The 16,291-nt window shown below is 49.5% G+C and overlaps 1 protein-coding gene across 1 annotated transcript in view; it reads left to right on the top strand.

Moving 5' to 3' along the window:
- The first annotated feature begins 880 nt into the window (after positions 1-880).
- tmtopsa (teleost multiple tissue opsin a) overlaps positions 881-16,291 on the top strand; it is a 63,969-nt gene continuing 48,558 nt past the window's right edge. Inside the window, exons 1-2 of the mRNA XM_086204839.1 lie at positions 881-1,532; positions 7,373-7,701. Of these exons, the coding sequence (XP_086060965.1) occupies positions 1,166-1,532; positions 7,373-7,701 (696 nt within the window). The 5' untranslated portion in view covers positions 881-1,165. The remainder of the gene's footprint in view (positions 1,533-7,372; positions 7,702-16,291) is intronic.

The raw sequence follows: 16,291 nt of genomic DNA, 5'->3' as shown, positions 1-16,291 counted from the left end.
TGATAGATAGATGGATAGATGATCGATAGATGGATAGATGATAGATAGATGGATAGATGGATGGATGGATGGATAGATAGATGGATAGATGATAGATAGATAGATGGATAGATAGATAGATAGATAGATGGATAGATAGACAGATAGATGATAGACAGATGGATAGATAGATGGATAGATAGATAGATAGATGGATAGATGATAGATAGATAGATGGATAGATAGATAGAAAGATAGATAGATTGATAGATAGATGGATAGATGATCGATAGATGATCGATAGATGGATAGATGATAGATAGATAGATGGATAGATAGATAGATGATAGATAGATAGATAGATGATGGATAGATAGATAGATGATAGATAGATGATAGATAGATAGATGGATAGATTGATGATAGATAGATGATGGATAGATAGATAGATAGATGATAGATAGATGATAGATAGATAGATGATAGATAGATAGATAGATAGATGATAGATAGATAGATAGATAGATAGATAGATAGATGATGGATAGATAGATGATAGATAGATGATAGATAGATAGATGATGGATAGATAGATAGATAGATAGATAGATGATAGATAGATGATGGATAGATAGATAGATAGATAGATAGATAGATAGATGCGGTGTTATCTCGTGGAAATAAAATAATAAATAAAAATAAAGCCGCTCCTCCGGGATGAAATAACTTGGGGGGGGGGGGGGTTCTCTCTTAGGTTGACTTCAGCCCTCCGTCCTGAGCCAAACGATGATGATGATGGCAGCACCCCCCCCCCCCCCCCCCCGCCTCTACGTCAGCAGCTGGTTAGCGGGCGAAAGTGATTTAAACAGGGCCGGAGAGGGACGGTGCAGGTGTGAGAGACAGCAGCGTCTCTGGACAGAGTCCCTGCCCGCCACACGGTGGAGCAAACCCCGGCCCGACCACCGCAGCTCCACCGCCCCCCTCACGCACAACCGCAACTCACGCACAAAGTTTCCCCAAACAACTAATTATCATCCCATAGTTATACTTTTCCACTTATCGTTTCTGGCAAAGCAACAAGTGTTGCAGCTTGTTCGGACATCAGCACACTCACACAGGGACACAAAGACATTTCACGTCACATCAGCGTCCGTGGCCGCGGCCGCCGCCGCGCCGCCGGGCTGCGATGCTCGTCTCCAACGTGAGCCTGAGCGGCTGCGCGGGGGTCAACAGCGCCCTGTGTGCCGGGGAAGGGCAACCGGAGGGAGGCTCGTCCCGGACCACGCTCACCCCGACAGGCAACCTGGTGGTGGCGGTGTGCCTGGGCTTCATCGGCGCTCTGGGGCTGCTCAACAACCTGCTGGTGCTGGTTCTGTTCTGGCGCTACAAGATGCTGCGGTCGCCCATCAACCTGCTGCTCATCAACATCTCCGTCAGCGACCTGCTGGTGTGCGTGCTCGGGACCCCGTTCAGCTTCGCGGCCAGCACGCAGGGACGCTGGCTCATCGGGGAGGGGGGCTGCGTGTGGTACGGCTTCGCCAACTCGCTCTTCGGTGAGTACAAATCCAGATATGTCTTTTTGTCCCGATGGATCCGCGACGGACCGGCGGCTCCCGGTATGGCTGCGGGTGACGGCGCGGCTCCTCCGGAGGTCAGCAGGCTGCGCCGCGCGGTCTCTCGCCCCGGGCTCGCGGGTCCGTGGCGCATCTTTGAGTTGGTTTCTCTCGTCTGTCGAACCGTCGGTGGTGAAAGTGCCCGCCGTGTGTTCGGCTCACCGGGAGCCGCGCGCACCTCGGCGGCGGCGCGTCGCTGCGGAACGTAGCGAGTAAAGCTGCACATGAACACGCGCAGGTGAGCGGCAGTTTCCTGCCCACTGCGCTGCGGGAGAGTCGCCGCAGACGCTCGGCGTGAGTACAGGCGTGTGAGGGAGCCTCGCCGGCCTCCTTCAGCTGTCGGGCTGCGCTGGAACCTGGGGAGGAAGGGCGGGGGGGCTCGGTCTCGGTCCTGGAGGAGGCGATGGCGGGTTTCGGAAGCAGCATTTATGCCGGAATGAATGCCACCAGGGGCCGCAGGAGGCGGACGACAGACGCGGCGGCTCGCCGCCTGTCCGAGGCTGAGACTGATCTGGAATCAGGCTCGATGGAGGGAAAGTTGATGTCCGACACACGAACGTTAGAGCGGAGGAGTTCCTGCCAGCAGACCAACACTTCCAAACTTTCACTCTGGAGGAGATCGTCAGGCGTCTCCGGAGGACTCGTGGATCCTGACTCGTGTCTGCCGTCCTGGTCTCGGTCGATCCAGATCTCCTCCGTGAGCGACTCTAATTACTGCCAAAGCTGCCAAACCGCCTTTGAAGCTCCCTGTGGCGGCCTGCTCTCCATCACGTCCGCTTCTGTCTCACTGGTCAATCAAACCGCATTTAAAACACATTTGATAAAATAAGAGAACCTCGGATCAGAAGAGTCCAGGAAGAGCGAATCGATACCGGAGCTCTGATTCCCTCAGCTCCCTCGAATCTGCAGGAGCTCATCAAGCACATTGATTTTTGTTTTTAAATGTTATTACTTTGTTTGTTGTTTTTCCCCATAAACTTTCCCCGGCCTAAAATGGAAATGTTGAAATTCCAAGACCTCTCCATGTTTTCATGGCCGCGGGTCACATGATCAAATGTAACTGCCGCTGTCACTGTTTGGTGACTCATTTGTTACCTTTTCACTCCAGAACACGTTTGTTAATCAGCCTGAGTTTTCTCAGCAGCTGACTGGAGATCAGAGCAGGGAGCCGGTCCCCCCCCCCAGCATGGCTTGCTGTAGACAAACATCTGGACTGTCACTCAGACTTCCCATCAGTCATTCAGATGCTGGGAAGTCTGAATGTGAGCCTCTGCAGCCCTGTTGAGGAGGAAGTGTGTGAGCCTCCAGTACCGGCCGGTTCTGACAGGACGGATCCGAGCAGACAGCGCAGCAGTTGCTAACAAGCTGGAAACGACATTCCTTCAAGCAGCAAGGAGCCACAAACGTCCTCTGATATCCAACTTTTCTCTTTATGTCCCTCAAACTTTACTTGAATGTTTACATGGAAACTTGTGCTGCTGGATCATATCAGGTTGTGTTAACGCTTGATATCCAGCATGTGCCCCCCCCCCCCCCCCGGCACTACTTTGCCTGATATATTGCTGCTCAGCTTAACTAAATTGATTTCCTTTTGCTTAAGAACCTCTTGAATCTGTCAAACTTTTAAATTGAAAAGAGACTCCTGCACACTACTTTCACTTCCTCTGGGAAAAGTCAGCAATTTCCAGAACCGGATTACTTCATTTCAGTCCTACTGGGGAGAAGAAAGCATGCCTCCGACGTGTGTGTGTGGATCTGAGATGCACTCTGATCGTGTCCATGCTCTCACTAACTCAAGCGTCATTGCGAGATTACGCTCCAGCTGAGGATGTGTAACACCGACGTCCACGAGGAGCCAGTTTATTAAAACCTGACAGGACTTTGGCTTGTGAGTGAAAACAGAACAGAGCGAGAGAGAGAGACATGGCTGGCAGACATCATTAGCGCCTCCATTGGTTATGGATGAATTATTCCTCAATGGGCTCATGGGAACAGAGTGAAAGGAAGCGTGGGGGGTCAAAGGCAGGAAAAGTGAAATCGGTTGTTTGGATGAACGCGGCTGGTGCGGCAGTGACAGAGCGACAGAGTTTCTCCTCATCACATCTCCCGCTTCTGTGAACGGAGGCCGTTCCTGCAGAGCCGTCAGACCCCGAGGTGCTACGACAGTCGTCTGCTCGACCGCGTTACACCGCCTGAATAACTAACTGAAGCTCCGCTGCTCCGACTTAATGCCAGTCCCCCCCCCACTCCCTCCCTCGCTCAATCCCTCGCTCTGCTCCCTCCCTTACTCTCCCACAACCTCCCTCCCTCCCTCCCTCCCTCACTCAGGCTTTGCTCTTCAGGCTCCTGCTCACCTCTGCTGCCCACCTCTTTGCATGTCCTTCTCCATCTCACTGAACTTTTTTGTCTTCTGTTATGATGTGGAGGTGCAGCAGGAGGATTTTCTCTCAGTCTCTCTGTGACACCAGGTCGGCGTGTCCCTGCATACCGTTGGCTTCCTCCTCCCACCTCAAGTGGACTCTGCACACAGTCACTGGATTAACCTTGCACTGCTGAGCCCTCGCACTGCATACAGAAGTTAGATTGCCCTCCTGAACACGCACGCACACACTTGCACACACACACACAAACCAGCTAGACATGAGCACAAAAATGGATGACCACGCACACATCCTGAGGCGAGGAAATGCATATATACATGGACGGCACGTAGACGCAGGCAACACCTGGCTTGAGTGATGTTAATTTGTTAGGACGGTAAGAAGTCGCCTCAGCAGGGAGAAAGAAAGCAGAACAATGGCGCGCAGCCATAAAGGTCAGCATGAGTTAGCTAGCTAATGAGCCTGGCTAATAAATAGTGAATTATGGCTCTCTTAAAGCAAAGACACAGATATGTAATGTTGGCGATTGGCGTAACACATTAGCCAGGCATTTAAAAGCCTGGTGAGAGCTCACGGCGTTCGTATCTGTGTCAGATTTATAGGGGGATTTATGGGATAAACAGCTTCATTCAATCTCATGTTTTTCATTCAAACTGTCTTTTTGTGGATACACACTATCAGGTATATAACACCAATGCAGATGTTTCTGACAGACACTTAAGACTGAAGCAGTGAGGAAGCATCACATGCAGGAATTTTGTATTTCAGACATTATCAGATCATAAAGTGTTTCATTATAGAATATCAGATCCGGCTGCCGCTGCCTCGGATCCTTCCAGGCGACCCGATGACGAATGGCGTTTGATTTCGAATGCTAGGAAGTTAGAGCCCAAGTTAAACAGGTGTCCTCTCCGTCCCATTGCACCACCTGAAGATTTGCTTGACACTTGCACCAGAGAGCTGCTCTCATCACAAGTGCCTTTTCCTCTTTGACATCCTCAACTGCAACACTTGTGTAGCATGCTGAAGAAAAAGGGTCTCCAGTCAACCTGATGCCGATACCGGCATTATACTGGCTAGAAGTGCGCAACTGGACTCAGCCAGGGAGTTCACGCCGGACCTGCTGGTACATAATTAGCTGTTATCTCAGACTGATGCTGCATAAAATTCTGCTTCGCTGCTCTGAAACATTTGTTAACGCAGAAGGTTGTGCTTTGCTTCACCTGGCTAACGCTTTCGGAGGTAAGGAATAACTGATATGAAGCGGATGGAGCTTGTGAAATGTCGGCTACGTGTCCATATTTAATATCAGAAAATCAGTGTGAAATGTGGATGTGTTCTGTATCATTAATGGTGTCGCAACATCCGAGCACAGAGTGGTGCAGGAGTGAGTGGCATCGTTGAACATCCGGTTCCTCTCGTCCCCACAGCGGTCGCTAATGAGCAGTTAAAGAGTCCTACAGAGGTTGTAACTGATATTGAACTTTATCGTGAACAAAGAAACACAAAGATTGCTGTGTGATGCCGAAGTCCTGCATCCGAGGTGTAGACTGCTTGATTGCTTTCTAAAGCACGAGTGGTATTCATTGTTCTGTCTGAACAAGGTGTGTAACAGCACAATGGGCCCGTCGCTACTTCTGAGCTGAGGAGAATGTAACAGTGGTGTGCAACAAGGAGATGTTTTACGAGATGTGGAGCAAGGAATATTTTAAGAGAAGATGTGTTTCAAGGAAATATGTTACGAGCAGATGTTCTATAAGGAGATGTCTTATGAGACTGGTAAAAAAGGAGACGTGTCACAAGGAGATGTGTTATAAAGAGTTGCATTACGAGGAGATGTTTTATGAAGAGACGTGACAGGAGTTGGGTTAGGAGGAGACGTGTTGTGAGATGTGATGTGTGAAAAGGAGACATGTCACGGGAAGGTGTGCTACGAGGACATGTGTACAAGTAGTTTTGTTAAGAGGAGATGAGAAGCTTCCTCATATCAGTTACTACAGAATTTTAGATTTCGTCTGAGTGATAAAAAGTGAGCCAACGCCAAAGCAGTTTATTAGCCTCAAGAGCAGCCAGCTGCTAGTATCAATCAGTCCCTATGTAACTTCTGGTGTCCACACAACAGGTGTCATGGGGTCTTCATCCAGAACCTCAGGTAGGAGAGGGCTTCTGTCGTGCTTGTTCATTAATCTACGGTCCAGCTGAACTTCAACCCAGCAAGATTCCTGCAAAAGTTGATGACAGTGTCTGTGTGAGCTCAGCATTTCCCCGTAGCTGTAGCTGACACAAGCGTCCTACCCTGTGGCGAGCATTTGTCTTTGTTTGCTGCAGTTGAACTGAAGTTTACAGTGGGGTCGCTTTCTTCAGTTCCTTTGGTGAAATGTGGACCTGGACAGCGGAGTCATTTGGAATGTCGATACAGCGATATGTCACTTTTCCCTGTGACACTACGTTGATATTCTAGGCCTAAGTATCGCTATCCTATCGCTGTGTATTGTGATCAAATCACATGGAGAGGCACTGGCTGATTCAGCGGGAGTCTTTGTTGTTGGACGTATGTCACACCAGAGCAAACGTCCTCCGGTGATGACCACTCAGCCCACAGGTCCAGCATTGTTGTGAAACTGGGTTGCTTCTGTAATATTGCAGTAAAAGAGCTAATAAAAGCCCAGCGCTCAGAGGTCTGCAGGAGAGCAACATGAGTGCAGTGTCTGGGGGCCTGAGACAACAACATGCTGTCCCACTGCTGTCAGGGTGTCCACTGTATATACACCCAGTGATGAATCTGTTTGCGCTATGTGAGTACACACAGTGAGAAAACACACTCATCGTCTTTAGTCACGGAGGAGATTTGATGATGTTCATTCATTGATCGTGCTGTGAAGCTTCGACCTCTAACAAATAGCAAACAGGATCAAAAGGCTGCCGGGTCAACATGAACACTGGCTGTAAAATAAACGAGACCTTCCCAGAGGTGGCGAGATCGAGAGAGCGTTTACTGAATGTTTACGGGGAAATTAAAGCGCTTTTATGTTTGTAAATGTGTGAGTTGTCAGACCTCCACGCAGTGCTGCTGCTTAGATCACAACAGCTGCTGCACATGAAATGAAATGGCTGGTGATTTTAGCATCGCATCATGTTGGGCTTGACACACGGACGTTCGCTTCCGAATGTGAACTCATGTGAAAATGAGGACTGTGGTGCATTTAATGAGGAGCAGTCGAATGTAATAGAGACATTTTGTTGATGTAGCGTTTGTCCACAGGTATGAGTTTTTCTCTATTGAGCATAAGCTGATGTGTATTGCACACATGCATGGATTGTAACCTGTCTGTGTGTGTGTGTGTGTGTGTGTGTGTGTGTGTGTGTGTGTGTGTGTGTGTTCTGTTTATCCTGCCACAGGCATCGTGTCCCTCATCTCCCTGGCTGTCCTCTCCTATGAGCGCTACAGCACCATGATGGCCCCCACTGAGGCCGACTCGTCCAACTACAGGAAGATCTCTCTGGGCATCACCCTGTCTTGGGTCTACTCCCTCATCTGGACCCTGCCACCGCTCTTCGGCTGGAGTCATTACGGCCCAGAGGGTCCCGGGACCACCTGCTCGGTTGACTGGAAGGCCAAGACAGCAAACAACATATCTTACATCATCTGTCTCTTTGTCTTCTGCCTCATCGTGCCGTTGCTGGTGATCGTGTTCTGCTATGGGAAACTGCTGTGTGCCATCAGACAGGTGGGTCAACGTGGGGATGGGGGACATGTTAATTTATCCTCCTGAATCTGTGCAGGGGACCAGGGCCTCCAGCCCCAGCATGCACACACATACACCTGCTTGTTGACCTGGCAGACTGAGCGCTGCTAACCTCCAACACAGCCAGACTCGCTCAGTCTCACGAGATTCCAGCAGCTCAGTGCTGCATCCTCATAAAGCTGCGAAGTTCAAAAATCGAAGCACCACAGCATGTCAGGATTAAGACTCCCAACAGCACTGTGGCATCTTTAAGTGTTTGTTTCACCCCCAACACCTCCAGCTTGTAATGCATTCGCCTGTAGCCTCAGATGAAGCAAAAACAAGTGAAAAACCACTGCACTCAGAAACCTTCAGCATCTCCCACCTGCTTACACAGCAGCACAGTTTAGCAGCAGTAACTGTTAGCGTCCAGTTGATTTGTGATTGATACATGTTTATAAGCTCCTCCTGTCTATTTTAATGCTGTGTGAGTGTGAGTGTGTGTGTGGGTGTGAGTGTGGGTGTGTGTGTGTGTGGGTGTGAGTGTGAGTGTGAGTGTGTGTGTGAGTGTGGGTGTGGGTGTGGGTGTGGGTGTGAGTGTGTGTGTGGGTGTGAGTGTGAGTGTGAGTGTGTGTGTGGGTGTGAGTGTGAGTGTGTGTGTGTGTGTGTGTGTGTGTGTGAGTGTGAGTGTGTGTGGGTGTGAGTGTGTGTGTGGGTGTGAGTGTGTGTGTGAGTATGGGTGTGGGTGTGAGTGTGTGTGTGGGTGTGAGTGTGTGTGTGAGTGTGGGTGTGAGTGTGGGTGTGGGTGTGAGTGTGAGTGTGGGTGTGAGTGTGTGTGTGGGTGTGAGTGTGTGTGTGGGTGTGAGTGTGAGTGTGTGTGTGGGTGTGAGTGTGAGTGTGGGTGTGAGTGTGAGTGTGTGTGTGGGTGTGAGTGTGAGTGTGGGTGTGGGTGTGAGTGTGTGTGTGGGTGTGAGTGTGGGTGTGAGTGTGAGTGTGAGTGTGGGTGTGGGTGTGAGTGTGTGTGTGGGTGTTAGTGTGAGTGTGTGTGTGTGAGTGTGAGTGTGTGTGTGAGTGTGGGTGTGAGTGTGGGTGTGAGTGTGAGTGTGTGTGTGTGAGTGTGTGTGAGTGTGAGTGTGGGTGTGGGTGTGAGTGTGTGTGTGTGAGTGTGAGTGGGTGTGTGAGTGTGTGTGTGGGTCAGTGTGTGTGGGTGTGAGTGTGTGTGTGGGTGAGTGTGTGTGTGGGTGTGTGTGGGTGTGGGTGTGGGTGAGTGTGTGTGTGGGTGTGTGTGTGAGTGTGGGTGAGTGTGGGTGTGGGTGTGAGTGTGTGTGTGTGTGTGTGTGTGTGAGTGTATGTGTGTGGGTGTGTGTGTGTGAGTGTGTGTGTGTGTGTGTGTGTGTGTGTAACCTGCTGTCCTAACACCTCAACACTTGACAGTTTTCTGCACCAGCATCGTAGTATTGCAGATGCACTGGAACTGAGTGGAGGTCCTGATATCGAGTCAGAATTAAAGACTTGATGATGTAATCGAGTGTTTAGGACGCAGAGGTGGAAACGGCCTGTGGGACATTAAAGAGTTTCCATGCTGTGTTGTTTGGTGGGGGGTTGCAGAGTGGCGGACATGGGTACCAGCAGAGCACCAGCCTGCTGAGACTGCAGCACTAAAGTCCTGTTATCAGTGGTCCGACCAGCAGGGACCAGCTGAGCTCAGGGTCAGAGTCCAGTTCCTCTTGCACTGTGGAGGACAGCGGGACTTAGTGGTGCGTTTGTCCCGCAGACTCAGGTCAGCAGGGACAACAGGAGCTGGAGAAGGATACTCGTGTTCGACTGGAGGTTGATGCTGTAAGGGAGAAGAGTCAAATCATCCGTGTCCAGCTCGGCATTAAATTGTATACTGGCGTGAAACACAGCCACACTTTTGCGCCCCCTGGGACCGGGACTGGATGAGTGGAGGACTTGCTCTCGTGGCAAGCAGGGATGCAGGGATTAGAGCTTCCTCTGACTTCTGGGATCAGTGCTGAGTGAGGAATCGATAGAACATCACACAAGAACCTTCAGATAACCAAGATGACATGAAACAAACAGGCGTGAGAGCGTGAGGGGTGGGCGCTGCTGGACCAGTACCCTGATTAGCACAGTGGGTGACCTTCAGTGATTAAAAATATAAAAAGAAAGCCTTTTGACGAGCTGTTTTCTAAATAGTGTTTTACTAAGTGCAATAAATAGCAGACAAAAAAGTTCTTTTACAGAAATAATGCCACAGCATCGTTACTGTCATGTTCAAGATATTTATTTCATTTCATTTTTTTGCAGTGATGTAACGGCACAGGCTGATGAGGCCTTCGAGACGAGTAAACAGAACCTCACTAGAAAAACTGAGGAGCCATCAAAATGTCCCTCAGCAAGAATGGATTTTAAGATGAAAAGGTCTCAACAAGGTCTCTTAAAGACTCTTTGGCTTTTAAATATCTGAAAAATGTTGCGCTTCCATTCACACGTGTGCAGTTGTGCATCAAGCTGAGAGGACGCCACTGCCTCAGTGCTGCATCTCGCCGTGGTAAAACTGAGGAATATATGAAGCACAGACACAACCATCCCCCTGAAGAGCAGAGGGAGAGAATGAGGTTCCCTCAGTGTCTCTGGACACTCCAGCAGCTGCGAGATGAAGACACCACTAGACGCTGCTGGCTGGACCGACAGGAGGCGCCGGCGACCTCCGGTACTTGCTCTTGGTTGTGAAACCTTTTTCGCAAAAGAAAAGGGCAGAAAGCTGGATTACTGCTGAGAGGCTTGTTTGGAATGTGCCTCTTGCAGCTTTCTCTTCCTGATATTTAGATGAAGTTGTTAATGGTGTCCATTAAGGCCTGGCGTCGTTTTCTGAGTGTCTACGAGGAATTTAGTCTTAGGGCTTGGATTTTGTTTCATCCATTAGGTGTTTTATGTGTGATGGGATGGTCTTCTTCTATGCTGGTGCATTTATCTGCTTGGCTGCAGCCCCTGCTTCTGTAACCATGGAGCTGGACGGCGTATCACAGCAGGGGAAGCACCTGTACGGGACCTCCTGTCTGAGTCTGATCATGCATGGGGAGCCTGGAGTGTGCAGCACATTTTTGCTGGAGACGAATCCAACAGATAACATATTAATAATATAACATATTTATTGTGTTGTCTGCCCTGGGCTTGCAGTTACACTTCACCACTTAACATGTAAATGCAGTGTATTCAGTATTCATACATGTGGTATCTTACGCCTCCCGCCCGCTAGCGTGTCACCGCGTTGTTCCGCTCAGCTCCAGCAGCTCAACTGTGTGGCTGCTGTTGGAGGCTGGAAACCAGTCACCCAGAACCGGCTTGTTTACCACCCTCTTTCGGGACCCTCCATTCAGCAGCTGTTTGATGGCAGACCTAATTATGGTCATGAACCATGGACTGCGGCTGGATCGCATTGAAATTCCAGTTGGTGCTGCCACTGTCAGTGTCACACTCACAGCTGTTTGGTTCACACAGTTTCACTCAACACCTTCAAAAGTGACGAAAGTGGCGGTCCTGGGACTGGTCCCGAGCCTGGTCCTGGGACTGGTCCTGAGCCTGGTCCTGGGACTGGTCGTGAGCCTGGTCCTGGGACTGGTCCTGAGCCTGGTCCTGGGCCCGCTGGACTCTTGGCGCTGTTGTTTCCATCTGTCTTTGCTGATTTGTGGTCTTGTGGCTTCAGTTGTTTGGTCCTGTCCTGTGAGCTTGGTGTCTCTTTCACTCCTGAATGTCTGGTTTGTTCTCTTCATGCAGTGAATCTCTCCTCCTGCACCTGCTGCTCTCTGCGCTTGACAGTTAATGAAACATTCAGCAGTAGATTTCTGGTGTGAGGTGAGAGGGACAACAGATCACCTCTAGTGTGTTTAGGCCCCCAGCAGTGAGCACTACCATGAGGTGACTGATGCACACACACACACACACACACACACACACACACACACACACACACACACAGGCACGCACGCGCACGCACACAGGCACGCACACGCGCATGCACACACAGGCACACACACAGGCACACACACAGGCACGCACGCACAGGCACTCACACAGGCACGCACGCACACAGGCACGCACACGCGCATGCACACACAGGCACTCACGCACACACACACACACAGGCACGCACACACACACACAGGCACGCAAGCACACACGCACGCACACACACAGGCACGCAAGCACACACAGGCACGCACACACACACAGGCATGCACGCACACACACTGAGTGGAGGATTATGAAGGGAGACAGAATGGAAGGTACTGCTCTCCCACTCTGGGGAAAACACACACACACACACACACACACACACACACACACACACACACACACACACACACACACACACACACAGCAGCAGCACAGTTTTGTAAGAACAGGTCCCAGAGCAATTTTTTCTGGGATTACAATTGACTCAAAGACAGAAAGACAGAAAGACAGAGACACAGTTTGTGTGTGTGTGTGTGTGTGTGTGTGTGTTTACTCTTTCTTGCTTTTGTCTGTTGTGATAAACTGCTGAGCAGCCGTCCTGTGCGTGACGTTGGCACAGCTGAGAGCATCAAACAGCGGCGCCATCTTTCTGTGGAGGTGTGCCCAGACTTCTGGCTTCCACTTCTTCCCTCTTCTCTCACTTCTCTCACTGCTGCCTTCATCATGAGAGCGCTGCCGTTGTAGGGATGAAGGTCTTTGTCTCCTTCTCTCATGAATTAGACTTTCTGTAAAATTTGCCATCTACACCTTCACCTCAAAGATGTTTTTTTAACCACAATCCAAGTCTTTTTACCCTGTAAAACACCTTTGATGACTCATTCTGCACACAGGTGTAGAACTTTGTCTCCACGGGCGGCATGGCTCAGGGGTAGAGTGGCCGTCTAGTTACCAAAGGGTCACTGGTTCGATCCTCGACCCTGGTGACCATGTCGAAGTGTCCTTGAGCAAGATACTGAACCCATAATTGCTCCTGATGAGCAGGTTGGTGCCTTGCATGGCAGCTCCACCATCAGTGAGTGAGGGTGAGTGTGAACAGGTGAATGAGACGACACTGTAAAGAGCTTTGAGTGCTGCTGAGGTAGAAAAGCGCTCTATAAAACTGAGTTCAGTTACCATCCAGTGAGAGGGGCTCCTCTGGTTTGTAGTCCCCCCCCCTCCCCCGTCATTGGATGAACTGCAGATTCTTTCCCCTCCTGGAACTGAAGTGTGAATGAAACAACTGATAAATGGCAAATAAATAGTTTTGAGTGTCTCACAGCCCCAGTGACTTAAATGGTTCAGGAGCCTGATTGGAGTCAGAGGAGGGGAACAGGAAGTGGTCTGCTCTACCGTTTCAGTGTCACATGACCTCTGTGGCATGAGCCATTCCTTTAATGTGATACATTTTGTACATTAGGAAAGTCTGAAGCAGCAAATAATTCAATTACTGAGGTAAACGTGTTAACAGGCGCTGACCAGAGTTAGCCAGGTCACCCAGTCCCTGGTGCTTGTAGGTTTTAAGCTCGCAAGGCGCTACTGGCTGATGTAAATTCCAACCGAAGTCCGACAGACACACACGGATGTACAGAAAGACACTCACCTCGGCTGTGCAGGTGAGAGAAGTAGTTGGTACTTTACATTGCATTAAAAAGGGTTTTTTTAGTGTTTTGCGTCACGGTGATGTTAAGATTTGTTGCTTTTCCCATCCAAATGTGCTTTTGAGTAAAAAGAAATAAACGTGTGTCCAGAAGGAGAGAAGAGGCGGACGGATGCACCAGCAGCATCGGCTCCTGCCTGCTTGTAAGTGCCTGTCAGTTTTATCTCTTTTCAGTGCAGCGTCTGTGTAATCACAAATTGAGGTTTTTATCAGAGGATAGTACTCAAACACACACACACACACACACACACACACCCACAGGCCTCCGAGCAGGGGGCCGCGATCGCCACCTGAGAGACCCTTGAAGAAGGTCTTATCATTGGGGTCAGGTATGTTTGAGGGAGATTGGACACCAACACCAGGGTTCCAGTTCAGGTCCCGGTTCCCTGCACAAACACAACTGGCCAAGTCTGCAGGGAACTGGTTGAGTGTCGCGGGTGCAGCTCTCGCAAAAACAGTAACAAAACAGAAAATCTAAATTAAAATGTTGGGATATTTTTATTAACTTCAGTGGAAACTTTGCAGGGATGAAAAAGTCTCAATTTTTAAGCATGTTGCTCGACAGTGGTTTCAGTCGTGGATTTGCATTTATGGAGGAGTGGGCTGCCGGCCTTGACGCGTGTTGTGTCTGTGCGCTCATGACTCAGACAGAAGCTTCTCTGAGGTGTGTGGGAGGATAAACACATATCTTTCACTCAATTCTTCTCTTATTTGCCAATTTTTACTGACGTTTCTGTCACCGTTCATCTTTGAAAGTGCCATTTTACAGCGATTTACGGAGAACTGCTGGGGGTTTAGCGTATCGTTGGCTCTCGCTCAGACATGTGACCGTGCAAAGACCCCCCCAGCTCCCTCTCTGATTCACACGTAGAAGGAGTGTACGGATTGGACCAAATCAAGGAGCGGTGAGGGGTAGATCAGAGTCACAGCGCCGCCCCTCAGTCTGGAGGCTGGCCTGAACCCGAAATACTGACCCACAAATCTGTCTTTACCTGATGGGGGCACACATGGTGTCCGATATTGAATGTGTCCTCCCCAATTACTTGTTCTACCATCTGGGTTGTGTTCCTGAAAGTTAAGACACACACACACACACACACACACACACACACACACACACACACACGTCTACATCTTAACCTCTGGTCTGAATACATTTCATGGCTCATGCGTCCTTGTGGATATCTTGCGATAACCTCCAGTGTGACACTATTTCTCCGGCTGTTTGGCACCTGATAGACCCGGGGGGGGGGGGGGGGGGCGGTTAAGATATCAGGAGGCAGTGAGGGAGAGATGAAAGGGAGCAAACGTGGTGGGGGGTGGGGCGTCAGGCTGTGCCTGCCGGCCCACATCAAGTGTAGTGACCTTGTACTGGTCGTGTGGTAATTTGATTTGCCACCAGCAGTTTTTGTTCCTGTCTTTGGCCATTTGGTATTTTCATGACCTGCAATGATATCTCACAGAAGATGGCACGGACTGTTCCAGAGGGGAGCTTCAATGCAAATTAGGTGGAACAGTTTGGAGAGAGAATTAGTCTGGTGCCCCCCACCCCCTTCACCGGTAGGCCAGAGGGTTCTGGTACTGTGAGCAAGGGTGTGCTCTTGTGCAGGAGGTCAGAGGAGGCAAACCAGTGACTAACACCGTCTGTTTCACCACAATCACGACTTCAAGCATGACTATGGAACCTGTGTTTGAGGACACGTGACGCGCTGTTCATCTTTGTGATCCTGGGATCAAAAAAACCTTCTCTGGTCATCGTGTTTCAGACGTCACCAAATGCCTTTGCTTTGACATTATTAAACATTCGTCAGATTTAAAAGATGAAACAAAAATTATCCATAACACAGCAGGTGATCTTTGGATGATGAGGTGATGACACGTACAGGAGCTGCCGCTTGGTTGCCAGATCTGTGGGTTTAGTCACAAATATCTAAACATAGAAATGCACATTTCACAGAAAATAACTAATATGTATCTGAATTTTACAAAACTGGCTCCGGATCATGTCTACACGTGGACATGTAACATGTCATAACCACATCTACACGTGGACATGGTACATGTCATAACCACATCTACACGTGGACATGGAACATGTCATAACCACATCTACACGTGGACATGGAACATGTCATAACCACATCTACACGTGGACATGGAACATGTCATAACCACATCTACACGTGGACATGGAACATGTCATAACCACATCTACACGTGGACATGGAGCATGTCATAACCACATCTACACGTGGACATGGAACATGTCATAACCACATCTACACGTGGACATGGAGCATGTCATAACCACATCTACACGTGGACATGGAACATGTCATAACCACATCTACACGTGGACATGGAACATGTCATAACCACATCTACACGTGGACATGGAACATGTCATAACCACATCTACACGTGGACATGGAGCATGTCATAACCACATCTACACGTGGACATGGAACATGTCATAACCACATCTACACGTGGACATGGAGCATGTCATAACCACATCTACACGTGGACATGTGCTCAGCGTCTGCCATCACCTGGGTACCTCAATATACTGACAAAATGGTGAAGTAATGATGTAGAGGAAGAAGGCGTGTGCATATGTGCATGTGTGTGCGTGTGCGTGCACGTGTAGTGAGAAACTGCTTGAGGACACAGGCTGGGGTGTAGAATGGGACCATATGATAACTGGGGGTAACACTTGAACCCACCACTTATTTTCATGTTTCCACCAGGCCACTGGTTTGATGATCAAAAGCCTCTTGTGAGAAGCTGCTCCAAAGTTTGTGTGTGTGCGAGTGTATGTGTGTGTTAATGTCCTTATTCTTAATGCAGCCCCTGTTGTTCTTCATCACACTCAAAACCAGAGGGCCTGGATCCTCCCCACGTGCACGTAGAGATGACGCACGGCTGTGAAAACAC

Source organism: Aulostomus chinensis, chromosome 5, assembly GCF_037954235.1.
Source record: "Aulostomus chinensis isolate RoL2024-O1b breed Wild chromosome 5, RoL_Achi_v1.0, whole genome shotgun sequence".
NCBI classification, from domain to species: Eukaryota; Metazoa; Chordata; class Actinopteri; order Syngnathiformes; family Aulostomidae; genus Aulostomus; species Aulostomus chinensis.
This window is presented reverse-complemented; position numbering and strand designations above follow the sequence as displayed.